General features: G+C 51.6%; 1 protein-coding gene across 1 annotated transcript; it reads left to right on the top strand.

Moving 5' to 3' along the window:
- Positions 1 to 1,886: 1,886 nt before the first annotated feature.
- Positions 1,887 to 12,352, top strand: ADGRF3 (adhesion G protein-coupled receptor F3). Its single transcript, XM_021717313.1, has 13 exons — positions 1,887 to 1,970; positions 3,270 to 3,330; positions 3,752 to 3,892; positions 4,345 to 4,527; positions 5,018 to 5,266; positions 6,458 to 6,667; positions 7,184 to 7,327; positions 7,505 to 7,701; positions 8,252 to 8,431; positions 9,316 to 10,698; positions 11,633 to 11,674; positions 11,764 to 11,826; positions 12,293 to 12,352. The coding sequence occupies exons 1-13, from the start codon at positions 1,887 to 1,889 to the stop codon at positions 12,350 to 12,352; spliced, it is 2,997 nt and encodes a 998-aa protein (XP_021572988.1).
- The last annotated feature ends 600 nt before the right edge of the window (positions 12,353 to 12,952 follow it).

Consider the following 12,952-nt stretch of genomic DNA (forward strand, 5'->3'; position numbering starts at 1 on the left):
CCACCCCACCCCCACCCCGCCAGGCCTGTCTGATTCAGTGGGTGTTTCCTGCTGACTCATGACAGTTGGGCAAATCTAGTGGACTCTGAACTTGATTGGTCCATAAGAAAGAAGTGGAGCCGGGCTCGGTGGCTCAGCCTGTAATCCCCTGCCTTTAGGAGGCTGAGGTGAGTGGATTGCCTGAGCCCGCGGGTTCGAGACCCGCCTGGGCAGGCGAGACCTCATCTCTACAATAAATAAAAAAAATTAGCTGGGCATGGTAGCATGCACCTGTAGTTCCAGCTACTTGGAAGGCTGAGGCAGAAGGATCGCCGGAGCCCAGCAGGTCAAGGCTGCGGTGGCCGGGAGCGGCCATTGCACTCCAGTCTGGGCGACAGAGAGACTCCAACTCAAAAAAAAAAAAAAAAAAAGAAAGAAGTGGAGACTGTAAGACTTGATATTTTCATAAAGATTTTTTTCTATTATAAAGAGAGGCACAGTGCTCCACGCCTATAATCCCAGCACTTTGAGAGACAAAGGCAGGAGGTTTGCTTGAGCCCAGGAGTTTGAGATCAGTCTAGGCAACGTAGCAATTTTTCATCTGTACAAAAAATTAGACATGGTGGTATGCACCTGTAATCTTAGCTACTTGGGAGGCTGACACGGAAGGATCACTTGAACCCAGCAGGTCAAGGCTGCAGTGATTGTGAGCGTGCTACTACACTCCAATCTGGGCTACAGAGTGAGATGCCGACTCAGAGAATTTTTTTTTAAAAAACGTTTTTGTAGAGATGAGGTCTCACTGTATTGTCTAGGCTATTCTTGAACTCCTGGGCTAAAGCGATCCTGCCACCTCAGCCTCCCAAAGTGTTGGAATTATAGGTATGAGCCACTATGCCCAGCCAAACTATTTATATTACTTTTTCAGTGAACTACCTGTTCCCATCTTTTGCCTATTTTTTATCTTACTGATATGTGAGGTAGAAGAAAATGCTTATGTTAAGAAAATTATTCTTTTCATGCCAAATTAAAAACTCTTTAGACAGTCAAATGTATTTCCTTCTTGGCTTCTCAGTTTTGTGTCTTGTTTTAAAAACCTTCCTCACTTCAAAATTATTTTGTGAAATTGCCTTGACAATTGCTTCCTGTACTTTTTTAGATACTTTTTTAGCATTTAAGACTCTTGTCAGGTGGGTGTGGTGGTTCATGCCTGTAATACCAGCTAATGGGTGAAGAGGCATTGGAGTGGAAAGATCACTTGAGCCCATGAGTTTAAGTCCAGGCTGGGCAACATAGCGAGTCTCCATCTTTACAAAAATTAAAATTAAAAAATTAACTGACCATGGTGGAGTGCACCTGTAGCCAGCTACTTGGGAGGCTGAGGCAGGAGGATCACTTGAGCCAAGGAGTTCAAGGTTATAGTAAGCTATAATGGAGGAGACTGGGCAACAGAGCAAGGCATCATCTCTTTAAAAAAAAAAAGATTATGATTTATCTGGAAATTATTTTAGGGTAGCAATCAGCTCTACTTTCTTTTCTTTTCTAACATTGACTTTTTGATCAATGAGCCAGCCTCCTTGAAGGGAGGGTTCCAGAACTATCCTGATTTCCCAGATTCTTGAGAATGTGGCTTATTGAAACATTTCTGGTTGTGACCTAGGACCGCCTAAAGCCCTCTCCTACTCACTGAGTCCTTGGTCCAGATTCCAAGGGGAACCCGGGCAGACCATTCTCCCTAGGGCAGGTGGGCTCCAGGTGACCCCACCGTGACGCAGATGCCCATTTGACTCCAAGTCAGGGGCTGTAGCACTTCCTCTGTAAATTCGGCCCTGGCTCCCTCCTACTCTTCCCTCCCATCTCCGGAGGAAATTTGCATCATGGGCTGGTAGGGACTGCTTCACTGAGCCATGGTCTGTTCGGCTGCCCCCCTGTTGCTCCTGGCCATGACTCTTCTCCGGCTGGGGTCACCAGTTGATGGAACACCCCAACCTGTAAGTAGACTGGGGTGAGGACCCAGGGAAGCTCTGCAGAGGTGACAGTGGGGCCTCGGGTTGTGAGGGAGAGCAAGGGGTGCGATGGTTGAAAGGGCAGGGAGAAGGGAAAGGACTAATGAGTGAGGAAGCAATGTGTGACAAAGAAGCCAGTTTGGTATACAGTCTCCGAGAGTCCTATTTTCCAGGGTGTGGGGATAGCTTTCGTCTTTTTATTTGAGTCCCTGTGAGCTCCAATGATACCTGTTGCGTTTTGGATAAAGACTCTCCCAGTTAAGCTAGCCATTTAAAAATGATAAAAGAGGCTGGGCTCAGTGACTCAGCCTGTAATCCCAGCACTTTGGGAGGCTGAGGAACGTGGATCGCCTGAGCCCATGGGTTCGGGACCAGCCCGGGCAACTTGGCGAGACCTCATCTCTGCGATAAATCAAAAGTTAGCCGGGTGTGGCAGCGCGTGCCTGTAGTTCTGGCTACCTGGAAGACTGAGGCGGAAGAATCGCTGGAGCCTAGCAGGTCGACGCAGGTGTGGCCATGAGTGTGCCACTGCACTCCAGCCTGGGCAACAGATTGAGACTCCAGCTCAAAAAAAAAAAAAGAAAAAGAAAAATTTTCCAGATTGAGCTCGCTTGCTCTCATGCTCTCTCTCTCTCCCTCTCTCTCTCTCTCATCTATATATCTATATAGCTAAACTTAAATCTACCTCTACTTCTAAACTATATCTATCCATATCCTTGTCTATATATCAATATCTGAATCTACCTATATTTTATTCATATCCATATCTCTAGCAATATCTGGTGTTAGGTAGATATTCACATGCACAAGCAATCTTGGTAGCAGGAGAAGTTGGTGAGGATATAATGTACAGGAACCAGACACTATGGGAAGAGGCTGCCTTCTGCTCACTTGTGTCAAATCTGGTAGAGGGAATAAAGTCCCTGAGCCCTTGGGCCCCAGCCAGCTCTAGACTCAGCCATTTCAATTAACCTAGAGGCCCAGGGACAGGTAAATTCAGGAAGGAATTAAACAAAGCATGTTGACTCCCAGGGTGCGCCTGGTTCCGGGTTTCAGGTGGGATTTGCAGTCCCTGGTGCAGTTCCTGGGGTTGCACCCTGGCACCCCTCCAAAGCCTGCTTTTCCTTCCTGCTTGTGTACACTCGATTCCCAGCAAAAAGAAGAGTTTCCAAAAGACCACGCTCATGCTGCTTCAGACTAGCCAGGCCAGCCCCTGCGGTGTCCTTGGGAGGGAACTCGAGGTTGGCCTCTCCTCAGAGGACACTCCTCTGTGCTCTGTTCCAGAAACAGAGTCAGGCTGGAGGAGGATCTGGACAGCACCTGTACCAAGGCAGTGGAGCAGGGGGTGAGTGGATGAACAGGAGGAGGAGGGGAGAGAAGATGGAAGAAGGGAATGAGGTCAAAAGGAAAGACCTGGAAAGGGCACAGCAAGGGATTGACAGGAGTAGAGGCAGGACTGGTTCTAGCATTGGCCAGAGAGGCCTGTCATGAGTTCTCTTGCTCTGGGGCCTGGAGGAGCTCTTCCTGTTTGACACTTGTCAGTAAAATGGGGGCTGCTGGGAGGATGACCTGAAGCCAGGTATTCAAATGCACCGTGCCTGGCAGGGAGTTGTGCCCTCCCTGACGCCTGTCTGTGCACCTAGATAGGCTGCATGAGGGGGATCTGCCGTGTTCCTGGGAGTGGCAGGCTAGGGGTGGAAGTCAAGAAGGGACTGGCTTGTGGCCTTGCTGCCTCTCCTCTCCAGCTGTCCCCTCTGCTTCTCTAGAGTTCGCCCTGGTTTCTGTCTATGTAAATCTGGACTTTTCAGACAAGACTTGGCCACTGGCACTGTCCAGAAACCTGACCCTCCCCACTGCCTCGGCTTCCTCTTCCCCAAGAACTCTCACTGGCCTCAATCTCACGACAGGTAACACTTGTGTGGGAAGGGGACTCAGAGTGGATGGAACGTGGGTTTCCCAACCCTCCCACAGCCAGCTTGCCCGAGCCCCTCTGAGCCCCTGCCTGTTTCCTGGAAGGTGACCTGGTTCTTTCTCCCTGGCCCAGCCCCTTCCTCACCTCCCCACCAGACAGACCCTTGCCTGCCTGTCTCACACCCCATCTTCTAACTTTGGCAAAGGTTCCAGGGGCCGACGCTGTGACCCAGACTTCCATCCTCACCCCTGACACCTTTGCCCAGCCCGACCTCTGCTGCTTCAAGCCCTGACTGAGGAGGCCGTCCTGATGGGTGGGCCTGATGGAGGCTTTGGGATTGATCCAGATGCCCAGCCCTACAGCCTGTCGGGCGTCAGGTGGCTGTTGGTGCTGCCACCTGTCTTTCTCAGACAGCCTGCCTACATCTTTTCCTCCTCTCTGCCCCAGAGTGTAATGTCGACCACGAGGGGTCTGTCCACTGTGCTTGCCTCTCTGGGTACCAATGGAACGCCAGCGTCTGCTCCCGTCACCAGTCCTGCCAACACGCCCACAACCATCAGCATTGTAGCTGTCTTGTCTTCAGCCATCCTGAACCTGGGTACTGCCAGTTGTTGCCACCTGGTGAGGAAGGTTGGGAACTTGGAAACCAATGACTTCAAGTGAAAGAAATGCTCTCATGCTTTTTACTCTCTGAACCTGAGTTTCGGCCAGCTGGTCCAAGCCCAGCTGCTCTTCTGGGTGGGAGAAAAATCCAGCCATCCTAGGAGGGCGCAGGTCCTGAGCTCAAGACCCCAGTTGTGAGACTAATGGACAGGGCTCCAGAGACACAGGGACAATGGGAGGAAGGGCTAAAGTGACCCTGTTTTTTTTCCCCTGGGAGGCCAGGAAGTGGCTCCAAGCAACCCCAAGTTGCCTGGGAGAGAGAGTCATAGGTCAAAAATGTTCTCTCAGTAGTTCCCAATGACAGCTTGGGTCTTCTAGGTTGGACTGCCAGTGGGCCTCACTCAGATGACCATCCAGAGACAAAAGGAAGGAAAAAAGCGAGGCGGGACGGGGTGCGGAGGAATGGGCTTCAGAGGTGGGAAGGAGGGAATGCTTAGCTACGTCCAAGGGCCATGAGTCCCTCCTCCTGTCTTCTGCCTCCCTGCAGTCCCCGGGACCCTGAGCCTGAACTCCCAGCTGCAGATGCTTGGCAACACACTGAACCTGACTCTGCTCCTGAACCAGGAAGTCACCAACCTGCACTGGTTCCTGAGGCAACCACAGAGCCCCAGCCCCATCCCCCTGCATCCAGGGACACAGGTGTCCCTGAGCTCCAGCCAGGGTCAGGCTGTCCTGAGCATCTCCAACATGTCCTACCACTGGGCAGGTAGCCTGTCCTCCTTGTCTCTCTCCTCCTCTTCCTTTCTGCCTTCCTTCACCTCTTTCTCCCTCTCCCTTCTTTCTCCCTCCTTCTTGTCACTTCTTCCTTACCCTTTTCATCGTTCTGTTTATTCATTCTGGGGAAACAAAGGCTCAGAGGCCCATTGATGTGACAAATTAATAATGTAGAAAGTGTTAAAAACGGCCAGCTGTTTTCACTGTGGCCTGGGGACTTCTGTGACTCTTTTAAGGGTTCACAAAGTCAAGTTATTGTCTTAAAACACTAAGATGTTTCCTTCTTTCACCCTAATTCCCTCAAGAATAGACAGTGGCCTCTTTCAAAGGCCACAGGGAAGTCGCCTAGATTGAATGATGGCAGAAACACATAGGAGAACCCAGCTGCCTTCTATTAAGCCAGGCATTAAAGAGATGTTTATAGTTTTCAGCCTTATACTTCACTCTTTAATCCATCTTGAGTTGATTTTTGTATATATGCAAGAGTGTAAAACAATATCACTCTTCTAAATATAATTTTGAAAATATATTTTTCATAAAAACATTTCTGTTAACAAAAATGTCAATGTGGAGAATGCTAAAAATAGGGTGTCAATTTCAGCTAAGAACAGATTCATGTTTTTCAAGGCACTAAAATGGAGTCGGGTGCTCACGCCTCTAATCTCAGCACTTTGGGAATCTGAGGCCAGAGGATTGCTTGAGCCCATGAATTTGAGACCAACCTGGGCAACATAGTGAGACTCCATCTCTATAAAAACACAAAAAAATAAACCAGCACGATGGTGCACGCCTGTAGTCCCAGATACTCGGGAGGCTGAGGTGCGAGGATCACCTGAACCCAGGAAGTCAAGGCTGCAGTGAGCTGTGATTGTGCCACTGCACTTTAGCTTGAACAACAGAGTGAAACCTCGACTCTTAAAAAAAAAAAATACACCACAGTGGCAGGGGTGGTGCAGGAAGAGCATCTGTTGTAGTGAGTGAGGTTCACCACAGAATCTATGGACACAGGCTGATTAAAAGGCCCAGAAGCCTCTTCTACGGATCTCTTCTTCCTAGAATTGCTTCATGAGCAGAGGAGGAGAGCCAGGAGGAGGTTCTGGGTTGTGGCTTGGGAAACCACAGAGATTCTGTGGCACAGGTAGGCCCAGAGGAGCTCCGAGTTGTAACAGACACATGTCTGCAGGTGAGTACATGAGCTGCTTTGAGGCCCAGGGTTTCCAGTGGTACCTGTACCAGGTGGTGAGGGTGCCCTTGAGGAAGACAGATGTGGCTCGACTTCCAGACCAGCTCTCCATCTCCTGTGCCACCTCCCCTGGTTTCCAGCTGAGCTGCTGCATCCCCAGCACAAACCTGGCCTACACTGTTACCTGGAGCCCCAGAGAGGGCAGCAGAGGTAACGAGAAGGGGCCGACTGCAGGGGTCGGGGGCCAAAGAGGGTAGCTAATGTCTTCCAGGCAGCTGGGTCTTCAGCCCATGAGAAGCAGAGGCTTCTCAAACAGGGAGCTGAGGTCCAAGTTCAACACTGTTTTTACCCCATCTGAACAATTCCACTTCTATGGTTGTAACTTAACTACATGTGTATAGGAAACTTTTGCAAAACGCTTTTGCCCACACAATCTCATTTAACCCTCTGTGAGGATAGTTTGATCACAGTCACCATTTTACAAATGAAGAAACTGTGGAAACAGAGTCCTAGAGAACAACCCTTCCAACCCCCCAGTCCCCTTCAGCAAATCCAAGCTCTGTCCTTCAGCAAATCCAAGCTCTGTCCCACACACCACTGGGCTCTTCCTCACTGCTTCACCTGCTTCTGAAATTGCTAGAAAGACTGAAAGAGCACGTCAGGGCCTGCTGGGTGCTAGGCCTGTTCCAGGCCCAGTGATAGTCCCTTCTCTTGTCTTACCATCAGCCTCCTCCTTCAACACGTCTGGCTTTCAGTGCTTTGTGCTGGCCGTTCAGCACTGCCCGGCCATTGACACCATGTACACTTGTGACCTCCAGAGCCTGGACCTGGATGCTCTCAGGATTCCTATCTTCATCACCATCATCCAGGGTATGTGGGGCCTGGGGTCCAGTGGGCTGACCTCAGCTGGTTGTCCACGGAGCATGAGCTCTCCTTCTTGGCACTATCCCACCCTGGGCAACAACAGTTCCTTGGAACCTGCATGGATTCCTGCCCGAGGAAAGACTGGGGCTAGGTTGTGAGTCCTCCCTGACCATCACTCTTCAGATGGAGACATCACCTGCCCAGAGGACTCCTCGGTTGTCACCTGGAATGTCACCAAGGCTGGCCACGTGGCACAGGCCCCATGTCCCAAAGACAAGAGGGGTGTGATGAAGAGGCCCTGCGGGCCCGACGGGGTCTGGGGACATGTCCATAGCAACTGCACAGACGTGAGGCTCCTGGCCTTGTTTGCTAGAGCCAAGGTAAAGCTTCAGCCCTGCTACCCACATACCTCCCCCTCCACTGCCTTCCATCCCTCTGACATCACCATGGGTTGTCACACAGTAGGACTTTCAAGAGTCCAAGCGTCTGCTTCCCTGGCCCATTTCTCCTCCTGGATGCTAGTCTCCCAGGTTATGGAGTGTGGAGGAGCCTGATGCTGGAAACACACACAGGAGGCTGAAAGACAAGAAAGGTTGTGGAGAGGACAGAGACCCACGTGGGCCTCACTCCAGACCCAGTCTGAGGATCATTTCCCCCTGAGACCCATCCCACTTGGGGGAGGTTAGGAGGCAAGCACTCTCCATGGGGGTGGAATGCTATTCTTAAACCACAATTCCATCATGTGTCCCTTCCACTAACATTGGTGTCAGTTCATTCCATGTGGTCCACTCCCCTCTCTGCCTCCTGTTCCTCTGGGACAGGCTGTGGGGATGAGAGTGGGAAATAGCTGGACAGGAGGGGAAAGTGGTGGCCACTCCCTCATGAGGACTCTCCCTCCACCTCCTCTTTCTGTTGTCTTTTCTGTCTCAGCTGCTGCTGGCAGGCCAGGGCAGTCCTGACAAGGAGGTGCCACAGATCTTGGAACAACTGCCAGGGCAGGCGGTAGTGGCAAGCTCACCCTCTGACTTACTGACACTGCTGGCCACCATGAATTATCTGGCCAAGGTGGTAGCAAAGACCAGAATACAGCTTAACCACCGTGCCCTGGAGGTGAGATCTCTGAGTCACAGTGAGGATCAGCTGGGCAGTGGGAGGTTAGGGGAGCGGGGGCTCTTCACCTGTGGGTACTTCCGTCCCTCTGACACCACCATGGGCTGTGATAATGTAGAACTTTCTAGAGTCCATGTGTCTGCTCCCTTGACCCATTTCTCTTCCTGGACACTAGTCTCCAAGGTTACAGAGTGTGGAAGAGCTTGATGCCGGGAACACCTGGGAGGTTGGAAGGCAGGAAAGGGTGTGGAGACACGGGGACAGAGGCATGCCTGCACATGCAGGTATGTGCTAAGACACACACAGGATGCTCACTTGGAGATACTCTAAGCACACCTGGCTTTGCGGGCTCACCTGAATCAGCTCTCAATGGGGTCATCCGTTAGTGACTCATATGCTGCAGCCAGAAGAATGACAAATGCAATGACATTATGCACCTTTCATGTCTGGGAATATGTAGACACGTAGGTGCACAGGCATGCGTGTGGCCCTTGCCTTTGGAACACTGTGCCCTCTACCACTGGTCACGGTTCCTAGCTTTGCAGGCCTGGAAGGATCCAAGATGGAAGACACACCCACTTAGGATTGGGAAGTCCCTAGGGATGGAAGAGAAGAAGGGTTGCCAGGCAGAGGGGTGGGGTGTGGATTAGGGGACCACATACTGGAAGATGACCCCAGGCAGGTAGCTGAGCAGCTCCCAACTTTCCCATCCAAAAGGGTCCCTTCACAGGCCTGTCTTCCTCTCCCTTTTCCTCTCCAACTTCAGTCTTAACACTGGCCAGGGAAGGGTACGTTTGGGGGTCTCTGGGTCTCTGGGTCTCAGTGCCCCGGCTCAGTACTGTGGGCACTGGCAGACCAGACTCACTCTCCATTGGGTGCTGCAGGATCTCCTGAGAACAGCAGACAAGGTTCTGGACATGGACACCAGTTTTCAGTGGACCCTGGCCCGGGCCCGGAAGCCCTGGGCGGGCTCCAATCTCCTGCTGGCTGTGGAGACCATGGCATGCAGCCTGAGCCTACAGGATCAGCCCTTCAACTTCAGCTTGCCCAACGTGCTGCTGCAGAGCCAGCTCCTTGAGCCCCCAGTTCCTGCTGACTACAGAGTATACTTCTCCATTCAGCCCCCACTGCAGGCAAAGATTCCTGGGCACTCACTGGCCTCGCTGGTCCATAACAGAACCAAGTTCAGTATTACTAGTCTGGTGCTGAGAAAGCTGGACCACCTGCTGCCTGAAAACTATGGCCAAGGGCTGGGGGACTCCCTCTACGCCACGCCTGGTCTGGTCCTCGTCATCTCCATCACAGCAGCCAGCCAGACCTTCCACCAGGGAGAGGTCATCATGGACTTTGGGGACACAGATGGCACCCCTCATTGTGTCTTCTGGGATCACAAACTCTTCCAGGGTAGGGGGGGTTGGTCCAAAGAAGGGTGCCAGGCGCAGGTGGCCGGTGCCAACCGCACCACTCAGTGTGTCTGCCAGCACCTCACTGCCTTCTCCACCCTCATGTCTCGACACACTGTTCTAGAAAAACCTTCCCTGACGCTGCTGACTCAGGTGGGCTTGGGGGCTTCCATACTGGCGCTGCTCGTGTGCCTGGGCGTGTACAGGCTGGTGTGGAGGGTCGTGGTGCGGAACAAAGTTGCTTACTTCCGCCATGCTGCCCTGATCAACATGGTGCTCTGCTTGCTGACCGCAGACACCTGCTTTCTGGGAACCCACCTGCTCCCTCTGGGGCCCCGCAGCAAGCTCTGCCTCGCTGCTGCTTTCCTCTGTCACTTCCTCTACCTAGCCACCTTTTTCTGGATGCTGGCGCAGGCCCTGGTGTTGGCCCATCAGCTGGTCTTCGTCTTCCATCAGCTGTCCAAGCAGCGAGTTCTCCCCCTGATGCTGCTCCTTGGCTACCTGTGCCCACTGGGCTTTGCAGGTGTCACCCTGGGCCTCTACCTACCTCGTGGGCAATACCTGAGGGAGGGAGAATGCTGGTTGGATGGGGAGGGAGGGGCACTCTACATCTTCGTGGGACCAGTGCTGGCCGTTGTGGGTGTGAACGGTCTGGTACTAGCCATGGCTGTGCTGAAGTTGCTGAGACCGTCACTGTCAGAGGGGCCCCCGGCAGAGAAGCGCCAGGCTCTCCTGGGGGTGATCAAAGCCCTGCTCATTCTCACACCCATCTTTGGTCTCACCTGGGGGCTGGGCCTGGCCACTCTGTTAGATGAAGTCTCCACGGTCCCTCATTACATCTTCACCGTTCTCAACACCTTCCAGGTAGGTGTGCGGTGGTGGCTCTACTTTTTGCTCTTGAAAATAGATGGTCTAAGTCACTGCCAATCCCTTCTCAAGGAAGGATCATGGTACAGCAGAAGAAACATCGGGTTCAGGAATTGTAGAAATCTTGGGGATGGATAAAAGTATCCTCACTGACTAGCTGGATAACTTTGGATGAATTACATAACCTCTCTGGGCTTTGGTTTTCTTATCTGTAAAATAATACAGATAAAGTTGATTTTGCCAGAGAAATCAAAACATTGTCAGTACCCACTCCTTGGATACCATAACAATAAGAAACACACCTGAGACTATCATATTAAGTAAACTATCACAGAAACGAAGAACTGAATACTGTGTGTTCTCACTCATAAGTGGGCCCTGAACACTAGTCATATTAGCACAAAGCGGGGATGGCAGTTGCCGGGTACTGCCAGAGGAGGGAGGAAGGGAGGAAGGTGAGAGCACGTGATAACACAAAGGGTACCTGTTCTACCTACCAGGGGGAGTGAGGGCCAGTTAGAAGCCCAAACTTCACCTGCATGTAGCTTACTTATGTAGTTGACCCTCATTTGTACTTCACATCTCTATAATTAAAAAATGACACACTTGATAGCCAGGCATGGTAGCATGCACCTGTAGTTCCAGCTACTTGGAAGGCTGAGGCAGAAGGATCGCCGGGGCCCAGAAGGTCAACGCTGGGGTGACCATAAGCGTGTCACTGCACTCCAGCCTGGGCGATGGAGTGAGACTCCAACTCAAAAAAAAAAAATGACACACTTGAAATGGAGCTTAGGTACCCAGTGGCGCTAGTGTACAGAAAAACCAAGATGGGCATTAGACGGGAGGACAGAAGCTGAAGGAAGAGGAAGCGATTTGATTTGGATAGAACCTTTCCTCCTTGACAAGCTAATGCCCATGTCCCTCCTCTCAGGGTGTCTTCATTTTACTGTTTGGTTGCCTTATGGACAAGAAGGTGAGTCAGCCCACCTAACCTCCTGCCTGACCTGCAGCCCGACGGCTGAGACTGGGCTGGCATAAACCTGTCATTCACCTCTCTTACAGATCCAAGAGGCTCTGGGCAAACGCTTCTGCCGCACCCATGCTCCCAACTCCACCATCTCCCTGGTGAGTTACTGTCTTCAAATCTTCAGTTCTCTCCCAGACAGCAGGTCAGAAGGTGTTCCACAGCTTTCCACAGCCTTCCCCAAGGGACATAGGCACAGCTAGAAGCTGAAAGAAGATTTGGGTTGTTTTTTAGAATGAGCAGGTTTCAAGTTCAAGCTCTCCACCAATGGAGGGAGCAGCTTGGTCAGAGCAGTCAGATTCCTGGGTTCCTGGTTATGACCTGGACTCCTGGGGGCTCTCTTATACCTGGTTTCCCAATCTAAAAAATCTACCTCCATTTAACGTTTGAAGGGAAAATGTGGGATTGCTACTTATGGAGGTTACTATAGCTGATGGCAAAGTTCCTAGGGTTCCTGCAACCCAGTCAGGAGTGCACGTGAAAAAGTAAAAATAGATACATCCTCTCCAAAGGAGAGTTGACTATAATAGTAATCGCCTTGCCTTTGGCCTTCCTACCCCTTCCTAGGCCACAAATGAAAGCTATGTCTTGGAACACAGCAAAGGAGGAAGTGAACCTGTCAGGTGAGAATCAAGCTTTCTCAAGAGCAGCGTGAGTAGTGTGGAGTGGAGAAGGGTGTAGCAAAGGGCCTCCTTACAAAGGTCTTGACAGAAGGTTCCTCTTCACAGGTCCAGCCCAGTCCACAGTGGGAAACAGACTTTTCCAGAGTAGCCATTTCTAGATGGGCTGGGGAGAGTGGAGGCCTCAGAGAGCTGAAGGTATGGCACTTCTCTCGCTTTCCAAGAAAGCTGAGGAGAGTTTCCCCACCAACAATCTTTGACTTGGTTCACTCTGAATGTTCCTTTTCACACTGCCACGCTTGCCTTGAAGGAATTGCCATTGCTTGGTGTCTGCAGGAAGGGCAGCCTGCAGAGCTTGGGCAAGGTCTCCTCTCACCAGTCCATGCTTTATGGCAAGCTCTTTCACAGGGAAGACAGAGTGAACCACACACAGATCCATGCTCCTGCAAGGAAGTTGAGGTCATGTGCTTGAATCTGCCAGACGGGCCCTGGTCCAATTCTCTGAACCCTTGGCCCCCTCCCAGAGCTCAGCTCTTGGGAAAGACAGGCTTATATTTTCATTAGTCACACTCATTTCTCTTGCAGCTCATCTGCCCTCATTCCTAAA

This window comes from Carlito syrichta, unplaced genomic scaffold (genome assembly GCF_000164805.1).
Source record: "Carlito syrichta isolate Samal-C Ts95f unplaced genomic scaffold, Tarsius_syrichta-2.0.1 Scaffold107969, whole genome shotgun sequence".
Lineage (NCBI taxonomy): Eukaryota > Metazoa > Chordata > Mammalia > Primates > Tarsiidae > Carlito > Carlito syrichta.

What these genes read in the sequence shown, in the direction of transcription:
- ADGRF3 (XM_021717313.1), top strand. Translation starts at nt 1,887, where the DNA reads ATGGTCTGTTCGGCTGCCCCCCTGTTGCTCCTGGCCATGACTCTTCTC. An exon ending in CTTCATCACCATCATCCAGG is followed by an intron (nt 7,328 to 7,504) that starts GTATGTGGGGCC and finishes ATCACTCTTCAG; the next exon opens with ATGGAGACATCACCTGCCCA. An exon ending in TTAACCACCGTGCCCTGGAG is followed by an intron (nt 8,432 to 9,315) that starts GTGAGATCTCTG and finishes TGGGTGCTGCAG; the next exon opens with GATCTCCTGAGAACAGCAGA.